At 43.3% G+C, this 15,674-nt stretch overlaps 1 protein-coding gene across 8 annotated transcripts in view; it reads right to left on the bottom strand.

Annotated features, from left to right (window-relative positions):
• LOC126754802 (hormone receptor 4) overlaps positions 1-15,674 on the bottom strand; it is a 156,128-nt gene that overhangs the window by 6,092 nt on the left and 134,362 nt on the right. For 6 of the 8 annotated variants that reach the window (XM_050466935.1, XM_050466931.1, XM_050466932.1 and 3 more), the window contains 4 exons: positions 8,796-9,171; positions 6,995-7,777; positions 4,889-6,758; positions 4,220-4,614 (listed from right to left, as the gene is read on the bottom strand). In XM_050466935.1, the coding sequence (XP_050322892.1) occupies positions 4,220-4,614; positions 4,889-6,758; positions 6,995-7,777; positions 8,796-9,171 (3,424 nt within the window). Of the gene's footprint in view, positions 1-4,215; positions 4,615-4,888; positions 6,759-6,994; positions 7,778-8,795; positions 9,172-15,674 lie in introns of all 8 variants that reach the window. The other 2 variants (XM_050466934.1, XM_050466940.1) reach the window with 2 other exon arrangements.

Below are 15,674 nucleotides of genomic sequence, written 5' to 3' on the forward strand. Positions count from 1 at the left end.
AATCAGGTTTTTTTTTGTATTTTGAAAGCGGATTTTCGTGAAAACTTTTAACGGATTTCGCGAATGGTTTTCCAAATTTAAAGTTTTCGCCGAGACACAAATTTGCTAAATTCGACTAATTAGTATTAAAAGTTTGCGAGTATATCAAGATTAATATATTTAACATTGTGAATTGAAGTCATTTCGTTTGAAGCTACCTCCTGTGTATGGATTTAACACGTTGTAGATTTCGAAGATTTTGGAACACTCGATCACGGAAACATTAACCCGAATCTTATCTACTTGGGAATGAAAACGATGTGTTTAGTTTCCCTTCGGTCTCCTTTCGTCGGTCGCATTGCCAGCTTAAGCCGAGTTCAAAAACAAGGTGGAATATGATACCATGCCCACAGTAACGCCTAGTCTGAACCCAACGGTTGCCAAACAAGTAGTTGATAGTAGTTATAGTGTTCGAAAACTTCAGCAGGCAATTTTGAGAAATCGGTTAAATCGAAGACTTCTAACTTAGACGATTTGGTCGAGTGTTCAAGGCACTTTGATCGAAACTCTAAGATGAAAGTTTCAAATGTGAAAATAACAAGGCTGATGGCCATAATCATTGCCTCATACCTCACTTGTACACTTGTATGTATATTGGCTGGATGCCGAGGTTAACGAGAATGAAAATCTTTAATCAGTTATTAAATTTTTTAGTAAAAAATTACATAGTTGTGGACTTAATATAGTAATTCCAAAATTTTGAATACTGAGTATAAGTTGTTCAAATATTTTACCCAAACCTTTAGACAAGAACCAACTCTACTTTTAATTTGACTGAGCCAATAGATCGGCATCATGCCACTAAAGTAGAGTGTTCAACCCTATAGTGTTTATTGTGGTGTCAAGTCTGAACCAGTGGTTAGTAAGGAAGCACATTAATTACCACACTCCCTTTCAATGAAAATTTGTATATGTGAGTTGGTTATGAAAGCTAATTTCTCCAATTCTCCTATTCAGTGCTGTCGTCCTCCTTTTTTTTACCAAATTTATAGTTGTTTGCGCAGACTGCACTGCCGGGTAAGTAGCGAATGATAGTTAATAAATCAGCGATTGATAGAAAAAATGCCGTTACTCGCTTGCCTTTACAACTGCGCACATGTATGGGTGTTTCTATTTGTATGCCTGCATGTGTAATGTGCGGCGATGCAAATTTTTTTTGTGGCTGCCACACTCTCCGGTCTTAATTGTGTTTTTTAAGCATAGTGGCGCATTTGCCAAAAAACAGTAAGAGGTTATTACACCGCGCTCGTAGTTAGAAATTAAGCAAAGAGTGCCACTAGAACACCGAACACACAGCGCGAGCGCGAGTGCCCGAGGGTGCGGCGCCGGGGCATGACGGTGCAATAATAGGGAGTGGTTGTAATTTATGAGTGCCAAATATGCATTTATGTGCGAATACATGTGGGCGCTTGTGTGCATGTGTGCATAAGTATGAATAACTATGTGCATATGGGAGTGTGGGTACATATTTGCTCGGCCAAGGGTGTGCGCCATGTACGAAAGTACCTATGCAAAGAATTTGCTTTTAATTGGATCAATAATTGGATACTTTTTGCAGCTTTTTGCCAATTAAAGGTGAATATTTCAGCATATTACGGTACTAGAAGCAGATGTTTACCCGACATACATGCACATATGTATGTATGTAGGTACATATGTATGTATATCGAAAAACGCAAATACGAGTTAGTGCAAAACACAAATGGCTCGAATGCTATTGTAAATGCAAACGAATGAATAATAAAATGGAAAATAAGCAGAAATGTATTATAGATTTCCGCGATTGCCTGCGAAAGTAAAGCGAAACTTGAGATTTGCTTTAATGGTTGGTAAGGATGACAGTGGCAAGCTCTGGTACTAGTTGTATGACAGGTCAATTGAAAAGTCTCCTGCCTTCCATAGTAAAATTATTCCATGCGCATCCCAAATACAGATGGCATAAGCTTGCCAGATGTCTGTTGCGTTATCCCATGCTTTGCAGCGGATTCTTTGCATGCAGTCCTCTCGGATGACTTCGACGCAAAATCTCGGGTTTATCATCCTTTAAAATCGCCAAATACTGCTTCGAATCATCAACTCGTTGGTCAAAAGTGAGCCTGCGTGGCACCTACTTTACACAGAACTTTCTCATACCCAAATATTCAGCCACATTCTATTCAATAAGTTCCTTTGATATCTGTAGAGTCTCAGATTTTCAGAAATTTTGAAAATTTTAGAAAATTTAAAAATTTTTTTGAATAAATTTTAATTAATTAATTAATGAAGTAATTTATTTTGTCAACAAAAATCGCTTAAATTCTAAGCAACCACGACAGCCAGCACTTCGCTAGTTTTCCGAAAAATTATTTATCGTCCAACTGCAGCGAATATTCCGCAGTGGCGGCGGCAGAGGTTCTGACAACAAAAGCCTTGGATTGTATGCCATTCGCGCCACCAGCAACGTTCGGAAGCTGTACTTAAATGTGCGCATAATTCATGCAACACGCGCCATGCCACAACAACAGCTACAGCAACAACAAACCAATAACAATAACTTGCGGCACACAATGTTTGCCTTAATTACTCCTAATTGACGCTTGCAGAACTCGAGTGCGCTATCGTAAGTCACCTCCTTCCCCCCCCATCAGATTCTTCAGCCGCCAGGATGCGTTTCTAAGATGTGGCAGCCAGCTTCCTTGGCAGCACTCGTTTGGCATTCAAGTGGAATGAGTTTGTTTTTGCATTTAATGACACATTTCACTTGCAAACTAAGTGTAATAATAGTGACAACAACAACAATAGCAGCAGAGTGTTGCAGCATCAAAATATTGTAGCAACTAGTTAGTTGAATTATTGTTCGTGACGCGGCAGCAGCTCCAATTTCCCACTACTAAAGACTTGTTGTTGTTTTTATTGCAGCCATTGTTGCTGCTAATGTTGCCATAATACCCAGCGAATGCCATGTCAGCCGCTGACAAGTACCGCCGAGTGTTGCATGCAACACGGCAATATGCAATAAGCTCCGCTGGCATAAACAAGCAAACAGTTAGTAGTTGCTTAATTACTGCGCAGCCCAGCAACAACAACAATGGCGCAAGAATGGGGAGCGGGGCGCGGTGTACCGTGCAGCAAGGCCTTAGCGCATCGCCTCGGAGACAATATGATGCTTTGCATAATGCTCGCACTTTTGTATTAATAAATAAATCAAAATGCACTCATCGACTTACAAGCATCTTATGCAAGCCATCCTTGCCGCCGAAGGCAAATCCGCGCAGTAATTACAATAAAAATCCGCCTAACGGTATTGTGGCAGCTCTTACAGCGCTCACGGTGCATATAAATGAGGAAACACAGCGCAGTGCAACAATGGAGAAGATGTATGTATGTACAAGTTACATGACATGAATTTTGAGCAGTTTAAAGAAAGGATCAAGATCTCCTTGAAAATTTCTCGCATATTTCCTAGTAGCCCTTCTTGAAACCAACCAAAGAAAATTGTCGGTCCCTTGAACACTTAATAATATATAAATACAACAAAAAAGAAACACCGAAGCAAGAATAATTTCACACATAAAGAAATTTCTATGCAAGAAAAAGGTTTAGTTCGGTCGGTTTGTATGGCAGCTATGTGCTATAGTCGTCCGATATGGACAATTTCTTCGGAAGTTGTACCGTGGCTTTGAACAGTAAACCATACCAAATTTCTGGATGATACCTCGTCAAATAAAAATGTTTCCCATACAAGGATTTGATTCCGATCGTTCAGTTTCTATGATAGCTATATGCTATAGAAGTCCGATATCGGTGGTTCAGATATTTATATAAGCAACTCCTTAAAGGGAAAAAAACGTGTGCGAAATTTCAGATCGATATCTCAAAAACTGAGGGAATAGTTTGAGTATATACAGACGGGCAGACAGCGGACGAACACATGGACGTGGCTTCATCGACTCAACTCATCACTCTGATCATTTATATATATATACTTTATAAGGTCTCTGACATCACAAAAGCAATAAATTTCGTTACAAATGTATATATGGATATCCTAGCCTAGCCTAAAAGCTTGCAAGACACATTAGGAAAAGTTTCAACAGCCAATTCACTGTCACTTAACGTAAAGTATCCAAGGTTTCCTAATATGTTTAATAATAGGCCTTAAACTAGTAAAAGTAATTGAAGGAAATCGATCTTTACTCACTCGGTGAATCCATTAGCAGATCGTGCGCACCGCTCGAACCGTCCGTGCCATTAGGAGAGAGCTGAGAAGTCGGTTCTCCAAGGCCACTGCCGCTGATTCGATCTCGTTCACGTTCGCGTTCTCTTTCGCGGTCCCGCTCTCTTTCTCTTTCCCGCTCACGTTCGCGGTCACGTTCACGTTGCATTGACGAACTGGTTGTCGGGCTGAGTTTCATCGCGTGCATGCCATGGTGTGGGTGATGCACCAGATGCGACGCGGATGAGGTATTTATGCCAAGCGACGACGAACCGAGACCCGGCGAGGTGGGCGAGGCAGACGATGCACGTATCGCGGTCGCTGAAGGCGGACCTAGCGACTTTGTGATGGTCAATTCACCATTTGCCGAGGCGGAGAGTCTGCAATACAGGTAGAGGGGTATTAATTGGTACTTAAAATACATTATGTTGCTGCGCCGCTATGTTGTGGCACCAGTGGCTTTGTGTGCGGCAATATCAATTTTGCGAGTTTTAATAAATATCTTTCACTGATACGCAACCATTAAAAGTTATTTTGTGGGCCCAAAGGCGCATATTAATTTTCCTCTTCTCTATAGTCTAATTAGCACACCATAACCACACTTTGCTGCGCGCCACAATTGCTCTGTGAAATTTCGTACCCCTATGAACTTACCTATTAATGCTGTTGAGCATGCTGGCCGCTGAAGATTGTCCACTGCCCATGCCGACCGCTGCACCGCCGCCACTAACGCCAATACCCAGTGGAGATGCCCTCATTCCGCCGCCATTTCCTAGAAAATCACGCTCATGCGGTGAGCTCATATTGTGTGCATGTTGGCCGTGCTGTTGTTGCTGCTGCTGCTGTTGTTGATGTTGATGATGATGCAAGTGCGTGATGGCTGCTACCGCTGCGGACGATGACGGTGGCGGTGAGTGGGTGCGGAACAATTGGCCAGCAGTGCCGCGCAAAGGAGATGAATAGCCTCTTTCGTTGGATGTCGTCGATGTCGAAGACGACAATACGCCGCCGGCCGATGAGGCGGAAGCCGAACTTGTTGTGACGCCTGACGACAGCGTATGCGGATGATGGTGTAGACTGTGGTGTGCCTGATGATGGCTTTGGTGATGTTGGTGTGAGTGATGCCCATGTTGGTGATGTTGATTGCCAGTTGCGGATACTGAGGCGGATGTTGCTGACGCTGATGCATTGATTGAGGCTGAGTTGGTATTGGAAGCGCACAACGAACTTGCAACGGCGGATGAGTTGCGACCGCTCACCGGCAATTGTGTTGAGTTACATGCCGAGCCGAGTGTAGGTGAAGATGAACGTCTCAAATGCTCGCGTTCACGTTCCCTTTCACGTTTATTAGAATGATGGCTGAGGTTCATACCACTGCACGTGATAGCGTTGGGCCCGTTGTTTAGAGAGCCGCTGCCACGTGTAGGACTGCGTTTGTGATGCGTTTCCGTGCGTTCAGCGCGTTCACGTTCCCGCTCACGCTCCCTATCACGTTCACGGTCACGTTCTCTTTCTCGCTCCCGCTCCCTATCCCTATCACGGTCCCGCAACGTCATCGTACACGTCGAAGTGGACGAGTTTGGACGTGGCGATGGGGTCGAGCTCGTCTGGTGACCACTTCCCAACACATTGCTGCGGTGATGAAAGTGATGATGGTGTGCACTAAGTCCAGGCGGTGGAGATGCGCTCACATCCGGTGGCATATGCATCGATGTAACCGAAGAGCTTGGGTTTGTCGACTTTCCAATTTCCCGGTTTGGTGAGGCGAGCTCATCCACTGTGTGTCGAAGTGAGTGGTGATGTGCGCCGCTATGGTGTGTATGTGAGTGCAGCGCGTGATGATGATGGCGCGGAGAGGTTTCTTGCTTAATGTGTAATTGCTGTTGAAGATGAAAAGCGGCTGCTGCTGCCGCTGCCGCCGCGGCGGCTTTTGTACTTGATGACGCACTACTATTGACCGTGCGCTCTGCTCCGCCGCCTATGCTGTGCGGCGGGGGTGAACTGGTAGGCGAATGTCCACTCTCACTGTTACGCGCCGCAGCCGCGGCTGCTGCGGCAGCTAAATGCAAATCACCCGACAGCGTGTGTGAATGTGCGGCTAGGTGATGGTGTGGCGGTGGTGGCAGATGGGCAAGGTGCGGCGGTGGCGCCGCCGATTGTTGGTCACTGCGTTGTTGCTGCGCATGGTGCATGGCATGATGTGAGGCTTGCGACGAGGCGTGCAGGTGATGATTAGCGGCGGCCGCGGCAAACAATTCCGGATGCAAGGCGGCTAACAGCTGTTGCACGCTGCTCGAGAAGAGGTTGGGCTTGAGTAAATTCGTCTGGGTTTGTGCGAGCTGAGGCAGCGTTGAAGCGTGTTGCAAGGCAGCGAGCGCTGGTGGCAAAGGAGGTGGCAAGAGTGCTTGTTGTTGCTGCTGCTGTTGTTGAAATGATGCAAAGGCGCCGAAGTTCTGCAAGAATTGCTCGTTGGTGTTGATCTGCGGACTCACCGGTATGGTCAGAATGGTCTGAACGGCTATACCTGCGAAAGAGAGAAACGTCATCAAAAAAAAGAAAAGCAAAGTCTCGTTTCAAAAACTTCAAAAGGTTTCTTCCAGCAATTCGACAAGATATTTCGAAAGACTCAAACGTAAACCCATACTATGATGCATTTAAAGAATTAGGCTTCAAACTGCGGTCAGTTTGCATAAACAGTCTTTCATCGGTTTCACCGCATTATCATCAAACAATTAATAAATACCGATTTACGCTACTTACCCTGCGCCGTTGGAATGAGCAGCTGCGCCCCTTGCACGCCCTGCACCAGTTGCCCGGATGCGAGTATCAGTTGCGGCATTTGGGCGCTTGTCGCCGGTGTCGGCAGCGCGGGCGGCGGTGAGGCGGTGGCCGCTGCTCCTGCTGCTGCTGCAGCCGCCGCGGCCGCTGCCGCTGAATTCAACACATTTGCCAAAGTGTTCTGAGCCATCGTCTGGGCCTGCACCGAGCTCGAGTTGGGCGATGTGCCGCCGCCATTGTCCTGGCCACTACCGCAGCCGCCAGCATGTGACATGACTTTATTATTATTATTGTTAGAAGCCGCCGCGGCGGCTGCTGCTGCAGCCAACACATTCGAGGCAGATAACGCGTTGGGGGAGCAGGGTGCGCTGTGTGGGCCAGTGGCGCCAATTGGTGGTAGACAAGCACTAATGCCAGCGCTGCCACCTGCACCTGCGCTCACAGTCAGATTGAGTGGTGAGTTGAGCGCTGCCGCCGCTGCTGCTGAGGCGCTGATACCAGCCGCTAATCCCTGAAGACTTGCTAATGCTGCTGCTGTCGCCGGTGTGACACTCTGTGCCACGCTCACGGGTGTGGCCGAGCCGCCAGGTGGCGTATGCAAGTGCGGAAGCTGTGTGTGGTGGTGGTGGTGATGCTGATGCTGGTGTATGCCATTGCCGCCGCTGGAATGTTGTAGGTGATGATGTTGCTGCTGTTGTTGTTGTTGCTGCTGCTGCTGGAGCGTGGCTAAATTTTGTAATTTTTGTAAATTTATCATGTCTTGCACTGCAGAGTGTACGGTTACGTTGGGTGCATGGTTGTTATTGTTGTTGATGAAGTTGTATGTGGTGGCCGGTGTGTGCAGTTTTGAAGCGTAGCGGTGTGTTTGTGTAGTAAGGGGGGTAAAAATGAGACAAGTTGCAAGTTATTAGTAAAATTTTGTGGATTGGGCTTTGATGAGTTAAATGCTGTGTTCGGTGTTGTCTGCTCGAGGTACTTAATGACCCGTCTGTGTGCGCTTGCTACAGTCGCCTCGTGTTCGGCTTGTAAGTTATCTGTGCGAGTGTAGATGTGTGAGTGTGTGTGTGCTGTTGGTATATGTCAGTGTGCGCTGATGTCTCTTAGTTTGCTCGATTAGTTGGACATTTGTGTGGATTCCCTAAACGCTTGCCGCATAGACCAGTTAATTTGAACAACAAAGAGCTCAAATTCAACGAAACCCGGGACATTTTAAAGGCCGGCGGCATGATAAGTAGGCCTCTACCTCAGATTCTCTATCGAAGGGGTGAGTACAGACGGATGCTTCTCTAAATATATTAAAATAAACTATGTATTGGGTAGTCGAAAAAGGACGTTCGTATTTTTTACAAATACTTGTGTATATGTACATTGATATGTAAAATAACAGTTATAATTTTGAAGGCTCTAAATTGAGCTGCTTTGAACGTTGTTCGCTAAATTGAACCGTGAGAAACGGTTGAGGAATATTCTGGATTTTGTTGTCTTTACTATAATCAAATAGACCAATGTAAACATTTCGATAAAATTAAAATTAGGAAATTAAAATTTCGAGTAAAAACTAAGACTTTCTATTCACACCTCAGAGTGTTTTGAGGATTATTTTATGAAATTAGTGTAAAGCCATCTTTGAACTTAAGAAGAGTAACATTCTTGTATCGAAACAGAGAAGTCTATACTCCTTAAAAAATATTCCGTCTTCCTCTCATTGCATATTTGTGATGTTTTCTTTTTGTTTTTTTTTTTTTTTTAATTTTCTTAGAATTGGATTTCGATATGTACTCACTAGTTCCGTTCAGATGCGCCTGCGCTGCCGCTGCTGCCACCGCTAAAGCCGATGCGGACGCCTTCGCCTGCTGCTCGTGTTCCTCCGCGTCGGACAGCGGATTGAGATGATCGCGCGCATCGCAATCCTCACCCACATCGGTGTCGATTTGCATCGGTTGCGGCGAAGTGGGTGGTGAGAGCTCGTGTGAATCATGCGAATGCCGTGAGTGGGCGTCATTGTGATTGGCCAGCGAGGCCGCCTTGGCTAAGCTTTGATAAAATTCCAGCTCTTTGACGTGATCCTTCTCGTAAGAGTTCTGATTGTGTAGTTCATGCAGACTGTGATTGCTAAGCGGTGAGTTGAGCTTGTGGTTGGTGATATCCTTTTCATAGTCCTGTCAGAGTAAAGAGAGAAAGGTTATTAGTTAAGGACATTTTTCACTAATGCTTTATGGATTTTAGTTTCAATGTTTGATTGTTGGTCGTAGCCGTCAGATATAGCTTCAACAAAAATTTAATTGGAATTTCACATTCACTAAATTAGTGTTGCTCACAACTGAACATATTTCAACTCAAATCACTGCACTTTATTCGTTTTTGCTCGTTGCAAAAATATCGCGCATACGCACTGTAGTGCCTTTATTACAATGTAATTGGCAGAGTCATGAAAAAACCTACACATGACTCTATTCCCGCCGCAGAACGGTGTTTGAACCGAGTACTCATGTATATGTGTGAGTGCGTGTGGCGAAATTCAAAACTTAACAGTCAGCTTTCAACTGCCACATGTAGCAAGTAGCATTTCGCATTAAGTGACTTTATTAAATTATATTTGTATTATGTAATTACACAATATGTTTGCTGACACGCTGATGAGGCCGGCAAATGCCCAGCGCGTACAGCGAGCATATGCAAATTCGCTTGAGCTTTCCCAATGCAGAGTGGCGCGCAGTGGCGGATGTGTAGCTGCTGCCAGTCTAATTGCGAATTTTCATAATTCCCTTAATAAGCGCGCGGCGCAGCGGACACACATATGCCCCCGCACAGCTGGCTAATGTTAGGCTATGCGTCGAACAAGTTGTACATTTGACAAACAGCGCCGATATCAGGCGTTATAACAGTCATTTAATGTAATCTACCGTTGACCAGTTGGCCGCTGTGCTTGTGTTGGTGTGTGTGTTCGTGCTGCAGTGTTAGTAAGTTAACTGCAATTCCATGCGCTTGTCTTATTTAAAGCGTTTCGCACGTTTGCATATATCATGTTGGTGTTTATGTCGTTGTTTTTGTTAATATGTTAATTTATTGTAATGCAACTGACACTAATTCATGCAGAACGTGCAACATTTGATTGCCGCTTTTAATGCAGAGCTCATTTGAATACTAGAAGAGGATGTAAATTAATCATGTGCGAAATAAATTTAATGTTGGACGAATGCGTTCATATGAATGTGGATGCAACCCATTACTGTTTGTGTGCTGAGGCAAAGGGGCGATGATGTTTGTGGCATCTAAGAGACACACGGTTGGGAGGCCAAAAAATCGCTTGCATGGAGAACTTTTGCTGATTGAATGGTGGACGCGGAATGACTGGTTAGCGGAGACCGCTTTACTGGACATTTCTTTGTGGTGCTACAAATCGTAGTTAATAGAAAATCCCATTGAATTAATTATAGTAATTTTTGTATCCGCTTTTTTGTTGATATTGCGATCTCTTCCAAGATTGAAGTCTTCTGGTGGCAAGCAAAAATCAGTTGGTGGAAAGAATTTCCAGGTAAAAGTTGGTATTCTTTTAACTCTGTCTAAGGAAAAATTTCTGCTATGTATGTACTTGTCTTCAGACAGCCACAAGATAACCAAGGTATGCTTATACGTCTCACCCATTGTAGTTTCTTCAGCAAAATATTTACTCCCCACTTAGGGACGAGACTACTACGATGTCCAGTAATCCAGTATATATTTTTTAATTAATCCCATAATAGTACTTGTAATTTAATTTTATCATGTTTATCTGGAATGTCGTAATGGTTGTCCCTTTGGTCAATAGGTCACCCAGAATGTTAATATAAATATTGGGTAGTCGAAAAAGTATTTTCGTATTTTGGCAACCGATATCGTTGCAGTAGTATATCTCCAGTGCTACCAATCGCATTGTGTTATACCATATAGTGTTGGAAAGTGTTGTTGTAGTGTTGGTTAAGCTTTATTCAGTTAAAAAAAAATTCGGTGAAGTTGAAAAAAAGTTACAGCTATTCAAAAATGAGTGGAAATAATGAAGAAATTCGTTATATTTTGAAATTTGTGTATAAAAAGGGAAGAATGCAACGCATGCCACCAATGAAATTTGTCAAGTTTACGGAGACAATGCTCTATCAGTTCGTGTAGCACAACAATGGTTCGCTCGTTTTTATTCTGGAAATTTCGATGTGAAAGATGCACCTTGCTCTGGTCGACCGATCGTTGAAAACGTCGATGAAATTGTGGAAAAGATTGATCAAGACCGTCACATAAACAGCGATGACATCGCTAAGGAACCTAACATTCATTATCAAACGGGTTTGAATCATTTAAAAAATGTTGGCTACAAAAAGAAGCTCGATGTTTGGTTATGTTTGAGTTATCTTTGAAATATTGAATGGACCGAATTAACATCTGCGATTCTTTGCTGAAACGAAATGAATTCGAACCATTTCTGTAGCGAATGGCAACAGGAGACGAAAAGTGAATCAAATACGACAATGATGTGCGAAAAAGATCATGATCCAAACGTGGTGAAGCTCAACAAATGATCGCAAAGCCAAGCCTCGAAAGGTTATGCTGAGTGTTTGATGGGATTGGAAAAGAATGATCCACTATGAGCTGCTCCTGCTTGGTCGAACGATTGATTCTACATTCTACTGTCAACAACTGATGAGATCGAAGCAAGTAATTGGAAAAAAACGGACAAAAGACTTCGTCATCCATCAGGACAACGTAAGACCGCACACATCTTTGATGACTCAGCAAAAACTGGAAGAGCTTGGCTTGGAAGTTTTGCCGCATCCACCATATAGCCCTAACCTCACAGCATCGGACTACCATTCTTTTCGGTCAATGCAAAACTCCCTTAATGGAGTAAAGTTGGCTTCAAAGAAGCCTGTGAAAATTACTTGTCGCAGTTTTTCGCCGAGAAACCAGAAAAGTTGTACACTAATGGAATTATGTCTCCAGCGGAAAAATAGCAAAAAGTCGTCGACCAAAATGGCTCGTATTAGGTTCATTAAAGTTCATTATAAATATAAAAAAATAAGTTGATATTTGATTAGAAATACGAAAAAACTTTTTTGACTACCCAATATATTTTTCTTTGCATTTTTCTCAATATTCCCCACATCTATATATTAAATTCTAGCAACCAATATTTTTGCATTTAATCGAACCCTTAATAGTAAAATTTTTTCATACTCAAACTCTCCGTAGCAGAGCTTCTCAATGCGGCAATATTAGCAGCGCCATTAACGGTCGTAACGTTGGCAAGACGGTGTTTAATGCAATTATGTTAATTTCCTATGCAAATAGCCTGTCGCGCATTTAATTGCAAGTGCTGGCAAAATTTCCCACCCAACGAAAGCAGCGCCAACACCTTAGCGCTAAAGCAGGACCTTCGTGCGCGCCGCTGGCCATGCAGACGGACACCTAAACCAAATATCATTAAGCAGGCGCTCACCGACCTTTTTACCTTTTTTTTATTATTATTTTTATTTCTTGTTTCGTTTTTAAGCATGTTTGTGCTTAGTAGCCGCGGCGGCCAGAGCAGCTGTCACTGCGCCCATGTCCGCCACTCTCCGCGTACCACTCGTGGTCGGGGGCGGCGCTTGGGGTAATAGTGGCCGGTATTAATTGCCAATAATTACTATTGGTTTTGCCAAACGTGTTGCCCTCTACTTTTCCACAATTTATACAATTTTTTTCCATCAGCATTTCTCAAGCGTTTCGTGTGAAATGATATCTTTGTGCGCAGCTTGCTTTCGCTTCGTTTGCCTTGATACGACTCACATTTTTATTTATATTTTTTATGCTTGTCATCCTTGCGGATTTTCGTGTTTTTCTCAACTTTTTCAGAATATTTCTGTTTGTTTTTATTCCTAATTTGCAGCATTAGCATTAAGTAGGGTATCAGTGGCGACGCTGCAATTAACAGCAGTTGGATGCCTTGGTGAAGCGTCTGGCAATCAGACGACACCGTTGTGGTCAATCAAGGTCGGCAGGGTAAAAATAGAGGAATAAAAAGAAAGTTGTCATCCGAGCTTTGCCTTGCAACCATACTCGGCGCATAATTAAAGGACCGCCGAGCTGGTTTGTTATGACAAGTGGCAGCGCTCTCTAGGTGGACAAATTGTGGGTTGCATTAACGGAATGTGAGTACTTTCGTCCATGTATTGCTAATTGTGGCGGTGTGCGGTTGCAAGGCTCTGTCGGTTAACACAATTATTGTGTGTAAATAAAATAGAAAAATAATTGAATTTTATTTGCTTTGGAGTGGTTGGGATCTTACAGTTACTGAAGGATGTGGATTTCATGAGGACACCAATGAAAATTTTAATAAATTCTTGATATTTATCAATAGAATATGCAGTTAAATGTTATCTGCTAATAGTTTTGTAGAATACAGTATTCTGCTTCATGCGAGTCTCTTTGCTAGTATTGAAAATATTTACAAGCAATGGTATACTATTACATAACACAAAACATATGAAACAAAAGTATGCGGCAATCTGCTGCCGTGTATTTAAAAGATCGATAGACACTCCTTTGCCCGATGTAGTGCCATAGCTGGAGAGAGCCCTTATGCACAATTTTTCTGTAAACACCTTTCTCAACATCGAAGGCACCTTCAACAAAGTACGGCAGGAGGCGATAGTTAAAGCCCTCGAAAAGGTGGAATGGAACCTCAAGCATCTCATATATAGTTCTCTTAGCGACAGTGAGGTAGTGCAAAGATATCCCAAAAAGTTAATAGGGGAACCCCGCAGTACTTTCTTCACTGCTTTGGATCTTGGCGGTTAACGACCTACTTTAAAAACTCGGAGAATGAGACTCTCGGGTGATAGCCTACGCTGACGACGTTGGTCTTATGGTTAATGAAAAATACTCTGACTGGGAGGTACCTCAATGTGGTATCCAACCGGGCGCTTAGATGCAACCTAGTCGTAAATTCTAGTAAAACTGAAATAGTTTTATTTACTAGGAGGTATAAGATCCCAAACGAACGAAGAAGCCCTTCTACGGGGGTTCACGTCTTCCACTTGCTGAAAAAGTGAAACATCTAAAGTTTATCCTTGATAGAAAGTTTCCTTGGAGGTGAAATATTGAAGAGAGAGTTGGGAGGGCATAGGTTGACTTATAATAATATTCTGAGGTGTATTCGACTTCAGCATATCCAAGGGGTGGTTCTCATCCAGAACTTAATGCCATTTTAAATACAGCACCCGTGGACATGGCAGGTGTATGGCTGCGAAATGTGCTCTAAAGTAAATTTTCGAAATTTCCGCCAGAAACACCGGTCGAAATATATATATTTCGTAGAATGTTGGATTTAGGTCTTCAATAAATTAATAATTTTTATGAATTGGTTATTTCAACATTTGACTTCGCCGACTTGAGGAGTGGCTTTGCCAAATGGCTCACTTAGACTTTTTGAAAGCTCAGCAAAGCGCCTTAATTCGCTACGCCAAAGTTGCCTGCTTATCTGCCTCAATCAGAAGTGACTCACACATACACGCACATACATATACACATTTTATATCAACTGGGTTACAATCAGTCTGCTCGTCGCCGTATTCAATTGAGCATTCGCAAATCTGTTGAAAAGTTAATTCATTTCACATCAATGCTTATGGCCAACTTCATTTTAATGTTGCTCCTTTTTTCGTGCACAATCCTCTCGGTTGGCGCAATATCAGACGTGTCGATAAATCCAAAGACATACAGACACTAATATACTTATATGTATATTGAGCGTCACATATCCATATGACCGCGCTGGTGTTGTAAGCGGTGGCAGGCAATAGTGATCGGCGTTGGTTGGTGGCCGGTGTCTCTCCGCAGCTAGGACATTCACACTATCGCACACAGACTTGAGCACATTTAATCGTGAATGTTCGTATTGGCAACTGCTGGTGTTGTGATAGCGCCTGCAAGCAACAGCAAAAACAACAAGCGCAAAACTATCAACATACAGCAACAGTCATAAATTTCAACACAGTTTCGATCTGTGCGGCAAACATTGAACTTTTAAGCGATGCCACCACCAGCACCAGCACCATCACGCCTTTCAGCAAGGCTCCCAAAGACACTGCAGCGCAAATAGTGCGCACCAACATGTATGTATATTTGTATGCGTGTGTGGCTGTGTGATCGACATGCCCTTAAAATACTTGGGCGTCTGTGCTTGTGTGTGCCACGGGCTGTTGGCTGGCGAGTGTAACTTTTCAAAGTGTTCGATTATGTGTCCAATCGCGCGTCCTCCGGGCGAAGAACCGTTTAAACACTCTTGTGTCCACACACACACATATATATGTATATCTAGGCATATGTTCGTTCACTACACTTGCTTGTATGTGTGTAGCTTGCATGCGCCGTGCAAAAACGTTGAAAAATATGTTCGCTGACCGACGGCGTATTTAACTCGGGCTATCGGCCCTCATTGCATATGCTAAGGCGCACTCGCGTTAATTGATTTCATATGATAATTGCAATATGCGCAAACTTTATTATTATTATTATGCTATTATTTTAATTTGTTGTTGTTGTTCGCGAAAACTTTTGTGCACCTACGTATTTACACTTCATTTGGATTTTCCGTTTGATTTCGCTGCAAATGCGCCATGAAGTATACTTATATAAGAGTTACGAGTCGGAA

This window comes from Bactrocera neohumeralis, chromosome 4, assembly GCF_024586455.1.
Source record: "Bactrocera neohumeralis isolate Rockhampton chromosome 4, APGP_CSIRO_Bneo_wtdbg2-racon-allhic-juicebox.fasta_v2, whole genome shotgun sequence".
Taxonomy (NCBI): Eukaryota; Metazoa; Arthropoda; class Insecta; order Diptera; family Tephritidae; genus Bactrocera; species Bactrocera neohumeralis.